General features: G+C 53.3%; 6 protein-coding genes and 1 non-coding gene across 7 annotated transcripts in view; 2 read left to right on the top strand and 5 right to left on the bottom strand.

Moving 5' to 3' along the window:
* The window catches only part of BO97DRAFT_57576 (ALDH-like protein), a 1,822-nt gene extending 704 nt beyond the window's left edge, over window positions 1-1,118 (bottom strand). The window contains exons 1-2 of the mRNA XM_025700915.1: window positions 911-1,118; window positions 1-856 (exon numbers count right to left, since the gene is read on the bottom strand). The exon at window positions 1-856 is cut by the window's left edge and continues 704 nt beyond it. Of these exons, the coding sequence (XP_025551592.1) occupies window positions 1-856; window positions 911-943 (889 nt within the window). The 5' untranslated portion in view covers window positions 944-1,118. The remainder of the gene's footprint in view (window positions 857-910) is intronic.
* Window positions 1,119-1,388: 270 nt separating this feature from the next.
* On the bottom strand, window positions 1,389-4,067 carry BO97DRAFT_390058 (dynamin family protein; the record flags this gene model as incomplete). Its single annotated transcript, XM_025693744.1, has 5 exons — window positions 3,500-4,067; window positions 2,740-3,336; window positions 2,404-2,689; window positions 1,827-2,343; window positions 1,389-1,761 (listed from the first exon to the last, which is right to left on the bottom strand). The coding sequence occupies exons 1-5, from the start codon at window positions 3,878-3,880 to the stop codon at window positions 1,389-1,391; spliced, it is 2,154 nt and encodes a 717-aa protein (XP_025551591.1). The 5' UTR covers window positions 3,881-4,067.
* A 2,662-nt stretch (window positions 4,068-6,729) lies between these two features.
* On the top strand, window positions 6,730-6,810 carry BO97DRAFT_t149. Its single transcript has one exon. It is a non-coding gene; the product is annotated as a tRNA-Ser (tRNA).
* A 1,374-nt stretch (window positions 6,811-8,184) lies between these two features.
* On the top strand, window positions 8,185-10,890 carry BO97DRAFT_443065 (putative MFS monosaccharide transporter). The gene is made up of 8 exons (XM_025698334.1): window positions 8,185-8,706; window positions 8,757-8,809; window positions 8,862-9,134; window positions 9,198-9,275; window positions 9,339-9,734; window positions 9,786-10,131; window positions 10,182-10,267; window positions 10,322-10,890. The coding sequence occupies exons 1-8, from the start codon at window positions 8,562-8,564 to the stop codon at window positions 10,655-10,657; spliced, it is 1,713 nt and encodes a 570-aa protein (XP_025551590.1). The 5' UTR covers window positions 8,185-8,561; the 3' UTR covers window positions 10,658-10,890.
* A 1,445-nt stretch (window positions 10,891-12,335) lies between these two features.
* On the bottom strand, window positions 12,336-14,630 carry BO97DRAFT_57014 (flavin monoamine oxidase family protein). The gene is made up of 5 exons (XM_025700914.1): window positions 14,429-14,630; window positions 14,057-14,195; window positions 13,857-13,991; window positions 13,743-13,787; window positions 12,336-13,659 (listed from the first exon to the last, which is right to left on the bottom strand). The coding sequence occupies exons 2-5, from the start codon at window positions 14,182-14,184 to the stop codon at window positions 12,576-12,578; spliced, it is 1,392 nt and encodes a 463-aa protein (XP_025551589.1). The 5' UTR covers window positions 14,185-14,195; window positions 14,429-14,630; the 3' UTR covers window positions 12,336-12,575.
* A 1,511-nt stretch (window positions 14,631-16,141) lies between these two features.
* On the bottom strand, window positions 16,142-18,042 carry BO97DRAFT_405403 (cytochrome P450). The gene is made up of 2 exons (XM_025695175.1): window positions 16,492-18,042; window positions 16,142-16,400 (listed from the first exon to the last, which is right to left on the bottom strand). Exons 1-2 carry the CDS (start codon window positions 17,983-17,985, stop codon window positions 16,347-16,349), a joined length of 1,548 nt encoding a protein of 515 aa, XP_025551588.1. The 5' UTR covers window positions 17,986-18,042; the 3' UTR covers window positions 16,142-16,346.
* A 312-nt stretch (window positions 18,043-18,354) lies between these two features.
* On the bottom strand, window positions 18,355-19,719 carry BO97DRAFT_405401 (Clavaminate synthase-like protein). The gene is made up of 2 exons (XM_025695174.1): window positions 18,939-19,719; window positions 18,355-18,871 (listed from the first exon to the last, which is right to left on the bottom strand). Exons 1-2 carry the CDS (start codon window positions 19,393-19,395, stop codon window positions 18,567-18,569), a joined length of 762 nt encoding a protein of 253 aa, XP_025551587.1. The 5' UTR covers window positions 19,396-19,719; the 3' UTR covers window positions 18,355-18,566.
* Window positions 19,720-20,021: the final 302 nt, after the last annotated feature.

Below are 20,021 nucleotides of genomic sequence, written 5' to 3'. Positions count from 1 at the left end.
GAGGGTAGGTGGGCCAGGAAGCTGAAAGAAAGGGGGGTCCGGGGGTTCTCCCCCGGAACGTCTTCTGGGAACGAGTGTTGTGTAGTATGCATGTATGTAGGTAGGTAGGGTTGGGAGGAGGGTTTTCTGAATAGTAAAGTCGTACCTGTCCCGCGAGCATGAACTTCGTCGCTGCGATACGCTTCGCCGCCAAATCAATATCGGCCGACGGCATCACGATAGCCGGGCCCTGGCCGCCCATCTCCAACGTGACAGGCGTGAGGTTCTTAGCGGCAGCCGTATAGATGATCTTGGCGATGTTAGGCGATCCCGTGTAGAAGATATGGTCGAAGCGCTGCTGCAGAATATAGTCCATCTGCTGGGGACCCGCGGCGACGCAGCGGATGGCGTCCCCGTCCACATACTGCGGGATGATTTCGAGCAGCAGGTCCTGCGCCGCGGCCGCCACGTCCGACGGCTTGACGATCGCCGCGCACCCCGCCGCGATGGCCGCCACCAGCGGCTGCAGCGCCAGCTGCACCGGACAGTTCCACGCCCCAATAATCAGCGTCACCCCCAGCGGCTCCTTGCGCACCACCGTCCCGCCCAGTAGGTTGACTGGGTCCCATCGCGTCGGCCTGATGTCCGCCGTCCATTCGTCCAGCTTCTCCAGCGTGCGCAGGATGTCCTGCTGGATCAACGCGATCTCCACAATTTGCGTCTCTACCTGGCTCTTGTGTAGGTCTGCGTGCAGCGCCTCGTAGATCCGCTCCTTGTTGTCTTCGAGCATCCACCACATTCGCTTCAGCTGCTGTCGCCGCCATGCCTTTGGCTTGGTTCGACCCGATGCGAAGGTCGCACGGACGGTTGCGAGGGCCTGGTTTTCTTTTTCTTAGTGGTGGGTTTGGAGGCTGGTGAATGAGCTGCTTACCTCGTCAAATTCGGCTTCGGTGGTGTAGGCCATGGTATCGACTAGTCGAGGACGGGTCGGTGGTTGGAGTTGATAGGGAGGGGATAGAATGTGCGGGGAGAGGAAGCTGGGGCGTGACTTCTACTTAAGAGAACAGCACAAGCAACCGCGGATGTATGGTAGCGTAGCCATGTGCTAGTGGGGGGAAGTTAATTAATTTAACTTAACGCCTGGCGTGCTTTGATCGAGAAGCCAAAGAATGAACCGAGGATGGGGCCGGCCTCAGGCCCCCACGACCACCGCCCGCTCTGACTGCCTCATTGGTGTGATCGCTTAGCTCCGACATGGATCGGGATGGCAACCTGATAGACGAGCATATTATTGCATTAGATTTCTGTAGGTGGTACGACTCTCTCTGATACCATAGGATTTAATTCAAAGTCAGTCACCCCCTAGACACCAGTATCATAGCCAATGATTATTTCGCCGCCACTCCCTCCTAAATCAAAAGCCGCTTCCCCTCTTCCAGCTCCATTATCTGCTTCTTCAACTGACCCCGTCGTCTGCGAACCATCGGGTCCTCCCCGGCAGCCTCCTGCAGTTTCTCAGCAGAGAAGCTGTGCACAAATGTGGCCGAAATCAACTTCATCGGTGCATGGGGTCCGTTCACCAGATGGTAATCCGCCGCTTGCATGGTGACGTTGTCGACGAACCGCTTCATCGCCACTTTGTAGTAGGACTCCAGCACATCGTGGAGGTCTTGCACCGTGTGCGCTTCGTTACTCATCTCTTGTTGGCAGTCGAGGTCATGCACATGAAGCACTCCGTTGATCTCTTTCTGCGCCGCATAGGTCTTCCACCGTTCCTGTCGTCTAATTCACGGTCAGCCGGTTATCTATGGCTTGATGAAGCCTGGATATTAGATGTGAAAACTCACATTCTCTGCAGGTTCTCGTTGAGGTAATGGTCCAAGGTCTTCAGCGTTCCCTTCCGCTCAATGAAAAGAAGCAGTCGCAGATGCTCCATCGCGCCCCGGTACGAGTTCATGAGGTCGAACATAATAAATGGGACCAGGTTGCGGAAGACCCGCTTGTCGGAAAGGCATAGCTCCAGATTCCGCATGATGAACTTGTGTACGGTGACGATGATGTCACTCAGATACCCCAGCGCAACGCTTTCCCACTTGATCGTCTGCTTTCTGAAGACGTTGGCTAGCATTGTGGTGCTGAACGTGTTGAGCTCGAATCCGCGCGAGCTGTGGTATTCGTCTCTAAGCCATTCGTGGATGCCTTGTCTCAGGGGTTTCTCGACTTGGCCGAGATCGATGAGAATATCCTCAAGGTCTTCGACGTGCGGAGATTTTCGCGTCTTGAAAGTGGTCCGGCGCGGAATATGACTGTCGGCTCCGCCATCTGTAGCATTTTGAGCGCCCGATGGCTCAGGGAATGCAGTAGCTGGGTGTTGTGTCGGTACCTCCCCTGCGCTACCAGTGGAGAGACCTTCATCAGCGTCACTGATGCTGTTCATCTCAAATTCGTATTTGTGACCCCAGATTTCAAACGATCTGGCAAACATATCGTCTCGATTGACAACCAATGTTGCGAGGCGGAGCTCAGTGTACCGATCGAAATTTGTGTCGGCGCCATAATTGGTGGCCAGGGCTTGCGTCGTCATCTCGTTGAACTTGGTCACCGCATCTAGGAGGTACTTGAGTTGCTGGCTGGTGGTATCTCGCTCATCACCCAACACGCGCAGAGCGGCTTTAGCTTCCCTGAGCTTTCTGTTGATTTCCGCCCGGACCTGAAACTGGTTAGCACGGAAGAGTTGTGGTTGCGAGTGACACGACTCACATGCGGAAATGCCCTCCTGGCATTCTCAGTGACTGTCTCTTGCAAGCGGGACTTCAAGGACGCAATGCCAAATCTGTCGGCAGCGACTGTGTTCCATAACTCCGTCTTACCGAATTCAGTTTCTGCAGCGTCTCTGTCAATTTCCCCTTGCTCCATCTCCTTTTGCCCCAGATTTCGCAGCAAGATCCAGCCATACCGCAAGGGGATTTCTAGCCCGGCGATAATGTTCAGTATCTTTTGTTCGGCTCCCTTGTCAACTAGATCAGGCTTGGTCAAAACCCCCAAGGTGCGCTCGCCGTCGGGATCCAGCTCCCGTGCTATCTCGATGATCTCCTGGTTTGCCACGTCCACATTGGCTGCAACGACCGTCAACAGGATAGACCGTGAGTTCCGCATGTAGCCCAGGACCATGTCCCTCACAAGTTGGATATCGGCTTTTGTTGTCTGCCCCGGGGTAGTCAACTTGAAGATGCCCGGGACATCGATGACGCTGAGATGGTCCTCGTCCGGACCAGAGATTTCTAGTCGAAAGACGTCTCTTGAGAAGGTTAATTGAGTCGGCTTGTCGGTGGTGGAAACGCCCATCAGTTTGTGCGCCTGGAACATCCATCTGCAAGTTAGCTCTACCCCATCACATGCACTGACAGTCTTCCGGAGAGGCCCACTCAAGGGCAATCGTAACAACAACGAAACTATCCCACATTGCCAGTCCCCTTTCCTGAATGAAAGATATTTCTCCGAAGCAAATAGCAAAGCTCACCTCTTTCATAATCTCAGCAAACCGGCCCGCGCTAAGACTCCCCTCGAAGGTCGCACCCCATGCCCGTAACTCGCCTGCCCTAGCCGCATTCGAATTCGACGCGGGAATAATCGACGAGCAGATCCTCCTGGCCGTGAGGTTCTTGTTTCGACGGAATATAAGCTGGGTTGCGAACCGGGTGCATAGCCCACTGTCGCGTGGGAACGGTAGCCGGGTCAGACCCTCGAGGACGGAGCTTTTCCCGCTCGACTGATCGCCCACGACGACCAGCTGGGGGAGGTCGATGTATTCACCGATGTTGCAGGCGAATAGACTGTCGATTTTGTCGAGTAAGGCCGGATCGGCTAGGCTGGTGTTGCTTGGGGGTGCAGCGTCTTTCATTTTGCTGGGTTGTGTGGGGGATGTGGGGGTGTTGGTGAGGTTTTGCAGAGGGGTGGTTCTTGATGAGGGTATTGGTAACTGTAAGTCCCTTTGGTAGGGTTGAGTAAAGTGTAGGTTGCTAGTGAGTTTGTGGAGAAGGTGAGAGATGTGAGACCTATTTGTAGTAGGGTGTAAAGCCAGGCTGAGCAAGATGAAAATGATTTGACCTCACTGTTCAAGAGAACGTTGCATTAATTTCAGGTCACTCTGGGGTCACTTCGTATTCAGGGTGACTGCTTCTATCAGGGGTACGTTGAGTCTCTCTCAGCTGAGTTTCTCATACAGCCGCAACACCTAAAGGATTCAAGTCCAATGATAAGGATGTTTAACAGCTTTGATAGAGTGGCACCCATGGGCACTTCACCACGTGCGGAGTGGGAGTTGTGACTTCTTTCTGGGCTCACCTCTACATCAAAGCCATATATCCCTCGGCTTTTGGTTTTCATGGGTATGAATGCATGCCTCTAGTGAACTTGATCTTGCTTGCTGGAAAAAAACATCTCACCATGCATTGGCAAGAGTTGAATTGTGGTGTTGTTGTTATTCCGCTTTAGCGATGTTATAACATTCTATAAGAAAATGAGAGCTTCTTTGAAGCTCTACACTCGATTACTCGAATCTCTCGAAACATGTTATCGATTGTTGTCATGCATGATACCATTTCTAATACTGACGATCAGAGATGGAGGATCGCTCCGCCGGACACAGCTCACCTCGACCAATCATCGTTCGATTTCACCGACACTCGGCGAAGTCCCAGCATGTGGATGGAACAGGCTGCAATGATTTCCGATCAACCGAACATGAGTGAAAGAACACTTACGACAGTGATAGCACATATCACCCAAAATAATGGAACTGTCTTGGATCGAACTACGACCCACCGCACCCTTTATTAGGCCCGAAATCCCACCATCTAGGGTGGATGCTTCTAGGACTATCTGGGCGTTCAGACCTTGCAACCATCCAAATGCTCGACAAAGCACCCAAACTATCATTTCCTTCAGGATCCTCAGACGAGGCAGATATACCAGACACCGGATGGGCTCTTAAAACGCGGTTTTGAACATTTGGATATCTTGTCTTGGACTGGTCTACTCTTTCTTTGTTCTAGAAGTATTTGTATAGATTGACATAGACTATGCTTCGTGGGATGTTTTGATGAGCCGTGGGGAAATAGAAAACGGTTTTCAATGTTATTCACATGCGTCTGGAGGTCTGGGAAGAGGGCACATCCTTGTACGTATGCAGGAGGTCCAATCTGCAAAATAAGTCGGTAGAGAGCATTCCAACGACAAGAAGAGGTCCAGGGTCCCAAGAATAACAAGGATAGAGCAATTACCACCATATAAGGCACAAGCATGTAGTTGTATGACAGAAACAATCTGCTCCGCTCAGTGCTTAGGATTCACGATGAAGGCAATGTTCGGCGGACAGACGCATGACCAACGCTTTCGGCGAACAGGCATCAGGGGGCGAAGTGTCCCTAGTCCTCAGATTTGCAGAACACTCTGAGCTACATCTTCCAGCCACTGATTGACCAATTTCGCCGAGGCTTGCCCGAGTAACTCATATGGTCCAAGAGGAGCTATTCTAGTCGACTACTGCATGGTAATAGAATGATTCATGCTCTCTGCATCATACCTGAGATATAAATTGATTTGATTCCTGCAATGCTCACGTTCGCTACTCCATATCGCATCCTCAGAAATACCAGCAACATGGCTCCGGAGGATAAAGCACGCAGCATCAAATCGAAATTCCGGTCCCTTCTTCATCCTTGGGACGATACTGCAGTCGACGGCTCGTCTACGAAGATAAACTTCCTACGGCCACCTTGATGGACAGGTGAGTATGTGAAGACTAAGTTTATGGTCTTTGCTCACCTGTATCTTTAGGGTCGAGAAAGATGCGAGTAGGAACATACCTTAGGCAGCCCGTCAGACTACTCCTGCTATTTACAACGGTATGTCTCATCCACTGAGTCCTCACTCATCCTAGGAAAATGCTGGGCTGATACTGAAAAGGTGATCAGTGTTTTGGGTCCTGCTGTCGGGGGAGTGGCTATCGTTGTTAATAGCAATTTGCATGGTGTGGGTTATCATTATAGGGGATAGTAAGAAGATTTGGACAGTCAGTTTGCCTCGTCATTACTGGGTCAGATATCTGAGTTTATGTGTCGGGGGAAAATTGTATTCAAGTTGCCTTTCTCGGGTCACTATTATCGCTCATATCTTCAAGAATAAGAGCGCACTAAGCAGATCGAAAATGATGGAAGTATCGTAGGTCAAAATGGCATGTTCGGTGACGGGAGTGTATGGATGGTAGTGGCGTATAGGTGTCCGCGCGCTGCCACTTCGGTTTACATCCAGAAAAGCGCGATTGATGGTCAACTTCATTCTCATTTGTTGGCTACTGTCGGTCAAGGGACACCATGACTGCATTAATTATTGCTGAAGATATGGGCGGTCCGCGCCTTGCGACAGCATGTGCCGAGATTTCGGCGGTCCGTTTCAGCGGCAGCCGAATCAAACTGGGAGTACTCCGTATAGAGTCACGTATGATTTCGCGACCTTTTCTCACTTTCTGATACTTCTCGTACTGCAGCGCCGACCAAATATTACGTCCTGCGCGTCAAGTTTCCTGTATATTTGTGGCGGGATGCATCGGGGAATGGAAAACAAAGTTCGCCGATAATAATGGGACTTATGAGACTGGTTGGCCCGCTCGGGGAGAAATGTCAAGCAGGCTGTCGGGGGCATGGTTGCGTAATATGTAGGCCAGTGCTAAGTGTGTAATTTCAACAATTGGACACTTTGACCGAGTGGTTAAGGTGCTGGCCTGCTAAGCCAGTGGGTTCGCCCGCGTGAGTTCGAATCTCACAGGTGTCGTTTCTTTTTATGTTTTTTTTTCCGTTACCTCGGCTACCTTCCACGGTACCTCCATCTCGGCCCATGCAAGAAATTATTATTTTTGCTTCTCTACTTACCAAAGAATAGATAGACTCTTACTGGTGTACCATATTCAATGTTCTGAACAGCTGGTGCGCGGCTGTCTATCTTTGGGGCGAAATATTCTGTTCGCCAGGAGCATGAGTATATATCTTCGCAAGGAACCACACCGGAACAACCAACCTCGAAAGAACATGAGCGGGTTTTCTACAGCATCTGAATCGAAAACCCGACGCTCGTCTCGCGAGATACACATAGCGCTCTCAGCTTGGATTGTTTTGCTTTTATATAATCTCCAGCTCCGTGGGAAATTCATACTCTGGACTATAATAGGTACAGGTATGACAGTTCCAGGCACTTGTTGTGGAGCCCCACACGCTCCTGCCTCAGGCTTCCTACCGCTTTTCTCACCCGGGCTCCTTCGACTCACTTCCACAACGCAAAACACAACCATATTGACGTATCAAAAATGCGGCAGACAGAAGCTGATGGTGACATCCAGAACAATCATCTAGGGCAGGTCTTGAGTGGGTCAGTGACACGATGGCTCACTTAGTGCAGCCACAACGCCGCGTTGGGACTCTTAGGAGACTCGGCATGCGCAACAGGCGCGCTTCACAGGCACGGCACGCACGGAGCCTGATCCTGGCTCGAACAAGTCTTGGCCTTACTCGAGCTCGGAAGCTACGGATATCCTCAGCTATCGACGAAGATATGCTTCTCGAAAATGAGTGAAACGGAAAATTTTGCGGTTGGGCGGGCAGACACAACGTGCCCGATACACCACGTGTTGTCGCACCTTTTCATCAGATTCAAAACGCGGAGAACCAGAAGCCGATCCACGGGGGAAAGCGAGGAGAAGAATGGGGAACCAGATGGAGCTCAGGGACTGACTGGGGCTCGAATTCAGTGGGCTGATTGCTGTCCAACTGGGAGTTTCCGGCTAAATGCGATCGATGTCTGTTTCCACCGCCGTCTACCTACTCTCCTCTTCCCCCGCTCCTTTGCTTCCCCGGAACTAGCCAGCGAAACTCGCCTTTCGACAGTTTCCCATTTCTTTTCTGACCTTATTAGCCGGATAGCATTCTGAGGCCTAATTGCAACTGTAACGCCGCCAGAATAAGCCTGAAGGTTTGGGCTTGCCGAAACCCTGTCCAGCACAAAAGCTTGTCCCCAGGCGCCGGATGAAGTCCATACCGAATATGCCGGCTGTCCGGGGTTAGACCGAGACTAAACCCGCCGTACCGACCACAACGCCGCGCACCCCCCATGGGGTTGTGGCAAACGGATAAGGAAAAGAACTGCAAGTGCCTTGTTTCGAGTACGCCTCGGAGACAACCGTCGCCCAAAGTCTGGCTAAATGCTGCACCCAATCAAGCCTCGATATACCCGGCCACGAGGAAATCGCATGACATGCGGTGACGCTGCATGTGTCCAGAATTATACCAACAATGCAGTAGCAGGGAACTTGCAGGACAAGGACGCGGAACGAACATGCTGATGAAGGACGTGACTACCCATGCAATGGCCTCGCAGATCGATTTATAAAGTCCCCTCTTCCCCGCTCGCCGATCACTCACCTTCTCCTCATGCTACACCTGGGGCATTTTGCATCTTCGTGCTACTGAACTCGACCATTCGCTTCATCCAAGATCGAATTTCTACCCCCAGGACTCAAATAATCTAACGGGATGGGTGTTGGCGTGGGCGCTGAGGCTGTCTCAGGCAAGCGCGCCGAGCTCGCGGGCAACCGTGTAGGCTGGCGCGGCCTGCTGAGCAGCAAGAAGACTTTCTCCATCGCATTGTTTGCGTCGCTTGGGGGTTTCGTCTACGGGTGTAGGTAATCCGACCGAAAGTGCATTGTGCAATAGCTTACCATTCTTCAGACAACCAGGGCATGTTCTCCGGAATTCTCACGATGCGCTCTTTCATCCTTGCGGTATGCGCGTCACCTGCTGTATTTATGGCATCGCATGTTCTAACAATAGTAGACACAACACTACGCGGAACAGACTGGTACCGCCCAAGGCATGCTCACATCGATTCTGGAACTGGGTGCCTGGGTGGGCACCCTGGCTAACGGATATCTTGCGGACTCGCTGGGTCGTCGGCTTGTGGTTGTTGTGGCCGTGGTGGTGTTCTGTGTCGGTGTGATTGTGCAGGCCTGCACCACATCCCCAAGCTACGTGTTCGGTGGCCGTTTTGTGACCGGTTTGGGAGTGGGTAGTCTGAGCATGATTGTACCACTGTACAATGCGGAATTGGTGAGTATCCTATACACGCGGGACTGACTCGCTAAGCTGTTCTGTGTGCGCTAACAAGTGTAGGCACCGCCGGAGATTCGCGGTTCCCTTGTCGCTGTTCAACAACTTTCAATTACCTTTGGTATCATGGTCAGCTTCTGGGTAGGTCGATAGATACACTGCTTTCCATTCCCAGTACTAATAGAGTACTAATAACGAGGGTAGATTTGCTACGGCACCAACTACATCGGCGGGACAGGCGACGGCCAATCCAAAGCAGCCTGGGAGGTGCCAGTTTGCATCCAAATCCTTCCAGCCATTATCTTGGCGATCGGAATGGTCTTCTTTATGCCTCAGTCACCACGTCACCTGATGAACCAAGGCCGCGAAGAGGAGTGCCTAAGCACACTGGCCCGGTTGCGTGATGCCTCGACCGACGACATCCTTGTCCGGATCGAGTATCTCGAAATCAAATCACTGAAGATGTTCGAGCAGGAGACTTCCAAGAGAAAGTACCCCCAATACCAGGACGACTCTTTCAAAAGCCGGTTTATGATCGGGGTGAAAGATTATGCTTCCTTGGTGACGGACAAATCACTCTTCAAGCGGACTACAGTCGCAGTACGTAACTGATACCTTGCGAGTTAGCAGACTTAGCTCATCATTGCCTAGTGCCTTATCATGACATTCCAGCAATGGAATGGAATAAACGCCATAAATTACTACGCGCCCCAGGTCTTCAAAGGACTCGAGCTTGGCGGCAACACCACCTCGCTGCTGGCGACTGGCGTGGCTGGTATTTTCGAATTCGTCTTCACCATTCCTGCAGTGCTTTGGGTGGACAACATCGGTCGCAAAAAGATTCTCTTGGCCGGTGCTGCAGGTATGGCAATCTGCCATTTCATCTGTGCCGGACTCATCGGCTCGTTCGAAGGCGAGTTTGGAAGCCACAGGAGTGCGGGCTGGGCGACCGTGGCGTTTGTCTGGATCTTCATTATTAATTTCGCCTACTCATGGGGTATGTCTCGGTTGACTAAAGCGATGAGTGTGACTCTAACCAATTGCTAGGTCCATGTGCATGGATTGTGGTGTCAGAGGTTTTCCCGCTCAGCATGCGTGCCAAGGGGGTCAGTATTGGCGGTAGCAGCAACTGGGTACGTTTTTATTCTTCTTTCTGTCTGACCAATCCCATGCTGACCTATTGATAGCTGAACAACTTTGGCGTCGGTTTGGCAACCTCCCCTTTCATCGCAACGTCCGCCTACGGTACATTCATCTTCTTCGGCTGCCTTACCGTGATCGGCTTCCTGTACGTTTTGTTCTTCGTCCCGGAGACGAAGGGTCGCACCTTGGAGGAGATGGACGAGGTTTTCGGGTCTGAGGGCATGGCGGCCGAAGATGAGGCTCTCCGACAGCGAATCGACCGCGACATCGGTCTTACAGCTTTGTTGCGTGGTGAGATGGACGCGTCCGGAGAGAAGATGACGGAAAAGACGATGCACTTGGATGATGCTTCAGTGCCACCGCGCACTACCGAGGCGTAAGCCGAAGCTGCTGCATGATGATGCCGGTGGTCCGGGGCACGGGATGGCGTCGCTGGGCTAAGACGTCCAATCTATTATCCTTTTTTCCAGCCGGGGAGGCTTGCTGATGTCGTGCAGAGGTTTGACTTGGGGGCTGAATTGGCACCGGGCCGGGCGGTCAAGCCCGACACGGTCTGGCTAACGCCTAAAAGCAGCTACGCATTTAGCCTTAATGGCCGATTCAGAATTCCAAGACATATTTCTTAGTGCATACATAACTTAGTCATCTATTAATACCATGGCGGGCTATTCCAACCGAGGGTCAGTTCCGGGTTTGTTCCGAAAAAGGTAACCCGAGCCTTGGACTGACAGTCGTCAGCGACGTGCTTGGGGATTTACTTATAGACCATCGCTGGGTCTTTCCTGGATGCGGCGGGTGTAACCGCCATGCGGAGACCCCGCTAAGACACACCCATGGACATTCACTACAATGTAACCACATACTCGGTACGCAATGCTCGGCGATGGTCACGTATCCCGATGGCTTGCCATAGCCATAATGAAAGATGGACAAGCAACATGTCTCCATATAGTTTCCTCGCACCTTGCATGACTAGTGCTGTTAGCCAATAGTACTGCTGTACAAATCCACTCTCTACAACTTCTATATACCCTACATCCACGCTACTCAATCAACCTGTAAGCAGGATCCTCCAAGTACTTCTTCACCAAAGTCAATAATCCCGAAACACAGTCGTATCCCCGTTTTGAATTGACGCATTCACGGCGGGAAGCTCCTTGAGCGCCAGGGTCGTCGCGCGGGCCACGGGCCTCATGAACCCGAGCTTGACGCCGTGACGCCGCCGCATCGCGTCCTTGTTCTGCGCGCGCAACGCCATCACGCGACTCATGTCCACCTCGTCGAAGACCGTCGCGAAAGCCGCCGTGTTCTGCGATTGCTTGAGCCGCTCGGCGGTGCGCTGGCGCTGGTGCGACATCTTGGTCTGCACTGAGATTATTACGTGAGTTTTGGAGCAGGCTAGTTGAACTAGGGTACTGTACCTTGTTCTCGGCGCGGCTGCCTTTGTATGTTGCTATTCGATTCTGTGGGGTTGTCGGGGTTGCGCGGCAGGGGTTGTCGGACGGGATGGAGAGGTAGCTGCGGCTGCAGAGTGGTTAGGCTTAGTCTTCGGGAATTTGCGCCGCTGGTCCGTCGGCGTGCCAGCTGTTCGTGCTGTGCATTGAATTGAGACTGTGCGGAAGACTTGGGGGTTGAGAAAGGAGTGCACAACAGGCGCGACGCGGGCGCTCATCAAACGGCCCCGTAGGCGGGGTGAAGCGAGCGATAGCATTATCCTGAAGAGCTTTGTGCGGAGAAAGCAGAGAAGAAAAACATCTAGACCGTGACCGTGTCTCTGGATCGCATGAAGAAGATAGGACTTGATCGGCCTCCAGGTCATTATGCCGGTCGCCAGGGATCGGTGAAGTGTTTACTTGGCCAGCTTTTCGGGCACTTTCTCGTTTCCTCCGTTATCTTAAGGTGGCTATATGCCTTTGACCCGTGCATTGGTTGCTTATTATACTTTGTTGAGATAAGATTGAGTTTTCTCATACTGACCTCACCTCGTACCTTAGCGCTGCTTTCTCCTGCGATATGACTTTCAGGGTCGATCCGGCGGTCGTTCTACACCTATTTCTATACCCAGCACGCCTGCCTTCCGTGGCAGTGCTCCATAAACCACCATCGACAGTCATATTGGCCATAATTGGGCATATAATCTGTTTAACCACTCACTATGACTGTACGCCGTCGATCAGTATTGTTATACAATCATGACTTGCCTTATCAGCTGTCAATAACCCGGACTCGCCTCAAAATGGGATAGTTCCTGCTTGACTCGGGCCGGCTGTCATTCCAAGTCACCATGAAGTGAGCAGGTCACTGCCCGGGAGATCTGCTCTGCAGCGCAAGCTCACCCAAGAACGCCTCCCACTGTAAGACGTCGGGCGCGACCTCCTCCAACTCCCCCCAGCTGCGCTGCAGTCTGTGTAGAGTGTCCGGCGGCAGGCGACCCTGGCGCGCTAGCTTAGTGAGCAGCTGACACAGACCGCGATAGGCGCTGTCGAGGGAACCGGCAATCCAGGCATGGTGGGCACTACAGGCCTCGCCGATCAAGTAGACATGGCCGTCGGCGGCGGGCTTGACCAACTCGGGGTACAGATGACGGAACTGGCCAGGGCCAAAGTAGGCGAAGGCGCCGGCCGTGTGCGGGTCGCGGGCCCAGTCGTAGGCGTGGTGGGAGTCGTAGGCGTTATCGATGATGGCCTGCATGCGCTCGTAGCCGTACGGCGTGCCGTTCGTGAGGGGGTCGAGGTAGCCTTGATGCAGTACGGCGAGGTTGTGCACGACTAGTCGTCGGAGTTGATCGGGAGAGGAGGACGACGACGATGGCGACGAGGATAGAAGCGAGCCCATCGCCTGGGCATCCTGAGCCCAGGTGTAGGAACAGAGCAGCACGCGCGAGTCCGGGTCGGACGGATACACACACGTGCGGATGGGCAGATCGGTCAGTGCCTGCCCGCCCTGGATCTGGCAGTAACGCGACCACCACGCGAACTTGAACCGCACCGCCATCTTCGTCGCCCCGTCATAATGCACGCTCTGGATTGCTGCTTTCTGTCCCGCACTCAGGATCTCGCCTTGCATCTCCATCCGTCGCAGACACGGCAGACTGCTCGTGTTGAACACCGCCGTGTACTCTCGCATTCGCCCCTCTTCCTCCCCTTCCACCTGCACTGAGACTGGATACGACGGATTGGCCCCAGGCTGATACACCATCTTCGCGACGCGCTTGCTGCGGCTTGGCTGCCGTGAAAGCCTCCGCGTGATTTGCCTTACCACTTGCCCCGTTCCACCTTGGACACGGTACCATGGTGTCTGTGTGCCCGCGAGGTTGGGATACTCGAAGTCGAGCCAGTCGAGCACGGCTTCCGAGAGTGACTGGTCGTACAGTCCCGACGCGCTGCGGATTGCTCAATACCATGCATGTGAAAATGCGGGAGGGGGGCATCTCCGCATCGAGCCACAAAAAGGAGAAAAACGGACCTGAAAACTGTTTCTAAGTACCAGATGGAGTAGAAGTCATAACCACTGCCATGCCATTGCTGATAAGTGATGTGATTCTTGCCTCAGAAGGTCTTTCCCAATCGAACTACGCACATTTCGGTCTGCAGATATCCTCGAGTGGTGAAGTAATCTAACTTGACCAACTCGGCAAATCCAGCGTCGAAGTCCTCGACTAATCGTCGCGTCAGATCCTGAAAACATCGCCCCATGATTGCGCCGGCGCCTTCCCTGACGGTGCTACAGGGTTCGATGTTAACGAACACCAACGGTCTCAGAGGGTGTGCTAGACTCACTCGTCAGGTACCATCCCTCCATTGGAGATACTGAACCGGAAAGGATCCCCCGTCGTTCGGTCGGAGTCATTGCGGGTTGAGATCTGGGCGATCGAGTTGAACATGTGGGGACAGTTCTGCCCATGCATTTGATATGGTGCTAATTCCACGTTTAGTCGGCGGAAAAGCTCGAGCGTCCTACAAAGGCAGTACTTAGGATATCATGACCAAAGTCAAAACGAACCGACAATTCGGACACGTCCTCAGGTGAAAACCGAAAACCTACCTTCTCAGCGGCGGTATCTGCATTCAAGACCCCCGATACTAGGTACTTAGCTCGGACTCCCATCGTCTTATACTTAGTGAAAAGAGTTTAGCGGACCTGATACTCACATCCGGGAAGCGCATGGCGCCGACATCGTAATAATCCGTGCCATTGTTAACGTTCGCTGCTGTTCGTGGGGGGAACTCGTAGGAATAGATCCGGCCCCCGACTCGATTGCTGGACTCCAAGATCTCGTATTCCAGCCGCGGGATCTGCAGCTCGTCGAGGAGCAACGCGAGGAACAACCCCGAAATCCCTGCTCCGATGATCCCGATCTTGATCGGCTCGCTGCTCGAATCTTTGAGCCCAGCTGCAAGGACACGAGGGGGCTCGGGCAAGGAGGATGCGAGGCCCGGTTGCCTCATGCCAGGCAGGTCCATGTTCACAGCCGGTGCCAACTCACACTGGGAGATCTGGGTAGACGCAATCTGGATCTCATTGAGCATTCGAGCCCGCGTCAATCTTCTAGCCCATCGACCGCGAAATGTATCTGGCTCTTCTCCTCCCCCCGGGAACAGTCGCGTCGATGGCTGGTGGTGGCCGTGAAATCCGTTCTCGTTCTCATCCGGAAGGACAACCCACTCGGACTCTGTCCCTTCCGGATTTTCACACTCCAACCGACCGCGCGAAGAGTGGACGGCGAGCCAGTCCCAGAACCGCCACTTCCGAGACATCAGAAGACAAGTCAGGGGCAGTTGACCATCGACTGGATGGTTGCGGCTTGTGATTCACGTTGGAGCTGTTGCGAGTTGACAGAGGGGCTATGGTGGTCTAAGCAGCGGATTAATGCCCAGCTTGTTCGGACGATGCCCGTAAGTAAGAGGAAGAGAAGTTGATTTGACGTGTGCTCAGTAGGTTTATGGTATGACGACTGCAGTGTTTGCTAATTATCTATTCTAGGGACCCAATTAAGTGGTCTTCGTACCGTACGCATCTAGGACCCAGGTATTTACAGCAGCTCCTTTGGGCTAGGGTTGAGGACATGCGCACAACAGACCCCTTAACCTGTTCCTGGCCCCTCTTCCGAGGCACAATCTCAGACTCTATTTCGGTGTTTTGAACGGTACAGCAGCGGTTCAGACAGGGACTACTTTCAATGTAATGTCGTAATAAAGCTGCCTGGAATAGGAATTGCAATGAACTTAGCGCGACCGACAAGCACTGATGGGACCGCGCCTCTGGTGCTTTGATGGTCAAGAACCCGACCTAATCTGCGACTTGCTTACTCCAGCCAGATACTAACAGACATCTGATGATGATGGATCTGCATTACATATTCCACCGGGTGGCTGGCTGAGAGCCCGAGAACTTGGCCGGTAGCCCCCTTTTGATTTCCCGGTCTTACCCGTCGCCGCTGTCTTGGTGAAGACCCTCTGCAGATCAAATGCAGCTAATGCAGCTTGTCACATCGTGAAGATCGACATGTCACAAGATCACTCTGGCACAGGAATTCAGCTCAATGTCAAATACTTGCTGTAAAAGTAGGGTGGCGGCGGGGCTACGAGACCGACATGCGAATTTCCCTGCAGATTCCGCAGGCCGGTGTGAAAGGAAACTCATTAGCCACATAAGATTGATCCACTCAGATGACGCCATGCACTAGCCCTTGAGCAGATCAGAATCTCTTCAGCTCCGCATTGGATTCTAGTTGACTAGGTGGCAGTCAGTCATATCGGCCCGATCGATCTCGATCTCTTTCTGTTTGACGCGTAGTGGAGCCTGTGAAGATGAGATAGAAATTCTCCCAGGAATGCCACTTCACAGTATACTACGCTGCAGGGTGTAGGTCTTTGTGGGAAATTACGGTCGGGCAGATCAGAGGTAGTATTATCTACGTTGGGGGGTATAGGTAGTAGGACGGTTCGAAGGTGATGGCCGAACGAGATTGGGGAAGCATTGGCTATCAAAGTGGACGTCAGAAGGACGAGGATTCCGTACGTTGGAACCCAAAGTCCGCAATTGACGCAGTCCTAATACTCCCCGTCCTTATGTCCTATCCGTGAAGATAAGTCGGCAATTATAGGGTTCCAAAGAGCCATTCTAGAGTTGATGGTCAGTCCAACAACTCCGCTCGACGGATGGATTCCAATAGCGGATTCAAAGACAAGGGAAATCTTCTTCTTCTACCTACCTTTGCGATGGAGAAGGTGTAGCCGGGTGCACTGGTGATCTTGAACTTGCGCACGATGCCGGCCAGCGTGATGCGGAGTTGCAACAGGGCGAATTCGGATCCGACACAGCTGCGCGTCCACGCGTTGAAGGGGATATAAGAACCGCGCACCTGATGCTGGCTGATGGCTTTGTGGATGGCCTGGACATCGTCACCCCATCGCTCCGGCCGGAAGACATGTGCATCGGGTCCCCATGTTGTCTGGTCCGTATGCACGCCGTATGCGGTCCAACCCACCCATGTCCCCTCTGGGATGGTGATGTTATCGCCCAGCGGAACCGGTGCCAGGGTCTTTCGGTTGATGAGTTGGCTCACGGGGGGGTAGAGACGTAGGGTTTCGGAGACGACGGCAGTGAGATAGGGTAAGTGCTTGAGGTCGTCGTCGCTCGCATCATCGGCATGATCACCCTGATGACGTGTTGTCGCTGCCACAAGTTCGTGATATAACTTGTCCTGAATGCGGCTACTCTGTGAGAGCTCCCACAAGGCGGCGATGAAGGCGAATTTGACGTTCTCGTGGCCGGCAAAGAACAACATCTTCAAATTCGACCGATAATGGAAGTCCGACATCTGTCCGCTGTCTCGCGCGCCCCGCATCCGATAGATCAGCTTGTCGGCCTGGTTCTTGTCGCTCGGGTCCGGGAGAGCGTCGGTAATCTCGATCAACGCCTCTTCCAGTTCGCGGATCATAGCGAAGCAATGCGGCCGCGCAGGGCACAGCGGCGCGCCGATGCGTTCTAGCAGCGGGAAGGCGCCGGTGAGATGATTTCCCAGACTCCACAGTATCGCGTTCAGCGCCGACTGCGCGCGAACCGGCCGTTGTACATCATCCAGGGCCGCGAACTGCACGTCGAAAAACATCTCGCCGAAGACATCGATGGCCCAGCGTTCGATCAGATCGTTGATGACGATCCCTTCAGGGTTCTTCGATGTCGTCGCCGTCGTCGTCGCCGCTGCCGCCTTCTGCTGCTCTCGTTGCACCGTCGCCACGAGCTTATTACACGCGGCCTGCAGCGTGCTGATCTTGTGTGCCCGTTGGATTCCCGGCTTCATGATGGTCGTGAATTGTTTCCAGACCTCGCCGTGCGAATCGATCAGGTTCTCGCCGAACAGGCCCGCCAGCCGGCTCCCCGGCACTTTGCGGTAGAATCCCCCCTTGGCCACCATCCGTTCGTTACGCAGGATGCGCACCACATACTCCGGTCGCGTCACCAGCACCGTCCACTGGCCCGAATTCCATAAATTGACCGCCCCATGCGCCTCGAGCACGGGCCGAAGCCGCGTGTTGTGGAATCGGATCTCCGATACCCCGCGATAGGCATCGTACACGGTGGCCACGAACGGGATCGAGGGAAGACCTTGGCAACGCGTGGTGAGCGCACGGTAAATCTTGATCACGAGAGTGGTCAGGATTGTAAGGCCTAAGGATGTGAGAATGGTCGTGTATTGCACCATTGTTTCATTGCCTCGACTAGTGGTACAATAGGTTTCTTTTGAAAAAGGAAGAGAGGGGCGGGGGAAAGAGAAGGGAAGCCACGTCTTGGTTAAGGAGTCAGGTTGGTTCTTTTCCCCTGGGTGCAACTGAAATTACCCCTCCCCCCTCCTTTCACTCTGGGACAGGGAACTCCATTGACTAACTAGTAACAGTACCTCCTGTACGATGAGAAACTACAAGGGGCAATTCCTTGGATCTTTTGTTATGTGGGGAACGCGGCGGATCTCTTGCATTGTTGAAGGTCTCGACCTCAACTCCATATTTACGATACCGAAGGGTCCCATCACCTTGGTAAGTGCGTAAGGAGATGTGCTGAACAGGGTTGCGATGCATATTCCAATTCAGACCTCAAGTGCGGGTTAATTGACTCATGCCGCTAAAGTGGCGGTGAACACCTGGAAATTGACCTGTCAAGACTATAGCTGAACCATGCATCTTCAGCCGTACGGCTGAAGATCGATCGATCTATCCCCACAAGTTCTTCCTGGTCTTTTACTACATGCACTGAAGTACGCTAACAAAGCTAAATGAAAGAGGATCGTCAATAGGTTCCAGCAATGCGCATGTGCTGGAACTCGTCGGCCGTCATGTACTTGTCGCCCGTGTTGCTGCACTCCGAGAGCAGGGGACGAAGGAGAACGTCACGATCCGGTTTGGCAAAGTATGCGATGGAGAACCGCTCAGGCACTCTATCTTCCGTCATTTGCTCCGACAAATGGACCCGATGGCGGGCACTGTGAAGACCGGTCCATTTGTTGAGACAGTCCCCGACATTGACGATGCACTCCGATCGTCCTCCACTGGGGACGTCCACAAAGCACCCACTGCCTGGGGGAACCTCCATTTCTAGGCATCCGTCAGAAAATTTGGAACAAACACCGGGGGTTCGTTGTGATGAAAGTTCCAAACTCACGTAAGCCTCCCACCCGGTCCTGAAAAAGCAAGGTGATCGTCCCAAAGTCGGTATGGGCGGCGATCCGGGTGGCGTGGGCAAACTCGCCTCGGGCGACTTCGGGATAATGCGTCAGCCGCAGCTCGTTGGTCTGGAATGCGTGCATTTGACCGAGGGTCTGCGCAGAGAGGCCCACTCCAATCGAGATCGCTTCCAGGATCGCCAGTTCGGCGCGGTAGCAAGACTGAAAGAAGGAGGTGAACGTCGGCTGAAAAGTATCTGCAACCCCCGCAGGCGGCCAGATATTCTGGTATCGGGGATCAGCCTCGGAGCCGATGTCGAACGATTCCTTCATGTCCTTCAGCAGCGGCATGTGCGCCGCCCCACGCCCGTAGTTGGACACAGCCGAGATGTTCTCCAGCCCAACTGGACTAAAGCCCCGATGCGGGTGCGCCGTCGGAGGATGAGGCGATTTCATCTTCTCCTTCAAGGGCAGGTGGAAGAACTGGCACGCCTGATTTCGAATCAGCTGGGTGCAATCGTAAGTATACCTACAGGTATACGTCGGAGAATTCAAACCCGTGTAAAAGCCTCGTCAACTTCACTGGACGAAACGCCATGGTTGATCAGCTTAACGAAGCCATAGTCTTTCAGTGCCGAGGTTAATTCGCGACAGAATGCATCCCTCTGCGCGGGATCATAGAATCGAGCGAGATCGAGTGTCGCGAACATGGGGAATTGTTCAAATAGCGAAGCCTCGAATGAATTTGCACAAGAACGTGTTCTTTCCACTGGATACGAACATGTAAATATACTGATTTGGGGGTGGTAGTATGGAAGACGATGACGCGGGGACCGGGACTACGGTCACCTACTGGGACGTGCTTGATCCAGGGCAGGTGGGGGGAGAGAGCTTGCAATTCTGGCAAACAGAACATCTCACCCAGCTGGCAGGCCGATCACATCCTGCATGAACTATGCGAGGGAGAAACTATTGAGATTCCTCAACAAACATTGGCCGCCACCCACATTAAACCCCACTGCAGCTGTGCGGGCCGTCGGAATTGGAGAGGGTCAGGCTGAAGCTGGAGCTGCGGATTCTCC

The sequence above is a fragment of the Aspergillus homomorphus genome (genome assembly GCF_003184865.1).
Source record: "Aspergillus homomorphus CBS 101889 unplaced genomic scaffold BO97scaffold_17, whole genome shotgun sequence".
In the NCBI taxonomy this organism is placed as follows: Eukaryota; Fungi; Ascomycota; class Eurotiomycetes; order Eurotiales; family Aspergillaceae; genus Aspergillus; species Aspergillus homomorphus.
The sequence above is the reverse complement of the archived record's forward strand: the minus strand, read 5'-3'. Positions and strand labels throughout refer to the sequence as shown.

What these genes read in the sequence shown, in the direction of transcription:
- BO97DRAFT_443065 (XM_025698334.1), top strand. Translation starts at nt 8,562, where the DNA reads ATGGGTGTTGGCGTGGGCGCTGAGGCTGTCTCAGGCAAGCGCGCCGAG. An exon ending in TGGGGGTTTCGTCTACGGGT is followed by an intron (nt 8,707 to 8,756) that starts GTAGGTAATCCG and finishes ACCATTCTTCAG; the next exon opens with ACAACCAGGGCATGTTCTCC. An exon ending in TCAAGCGGACTACAGTCGCA is followed by an intron (nt 9,735 to 9,785) that starts GTACGTAACTGA and finishes ATCATTGCCTAG; the next exon opens with TGCCTTATCATGACATTCCA.
- BO97DRAFT_405401 (XM_025695174.1), bottom strand. Translation starts at nt 19,395, where the DNA reads ATGAAATCGCCTCATCCTCCGACGGCGCACCCGCATCGGGGCTTTAGT. An exon ending in GGACCGGGTGGGAGGCTTAC is followed by an intron (nt 18,872 to 18,938) that starts GTGAGTTTGGAA and finishes ACGGATGCCTAG; the next exon opens with AAATGGAGGTTCCCCCAGGC.
- BO97DRAFT_57014 (XM_025700914.1), bottom strand. Translation starts at nt 14,184, where the DNA reads ATGCATGGGCAGAACTGTCCCCACATGTTCAACTCGATCGCCCAGATC. An exon ending in GGAGGGATGGTACCTGACGA is followed by an intron (nt 13,992 to 14,056) that starts GTGAGTCTAGCA and finishes TAGCACCGTCAG; the next exon opens with GGAAGGCGCCGGCGCAATCA. An exon ending in GGATATCTGCAGACCGAAAT is followed by an intron (nt 13,788 to 13,856) that starts GTGCGTAGTTCG and finishes ATGGCATGGCAG; the next exon opens with TGGTTATGACTTCTACTCCA.
- BO97DRAFT_405403 (XM_025695175.1), bottom strand. Translation starts at nt 17,985, where the DNA reads ATGGTGCAATACACGACCATTCTCACATCCTTAGGCCTTACAATCCTG. An exon ending in ACACCTTCTCCATCGCAAAG is followed by an intron (nt 16,401 to 16,491) that starts GTAGGTAGAAGA and finishes CATCAACTCTAG; the next exon opens with AATGGCTCTTTGGAACCCTA.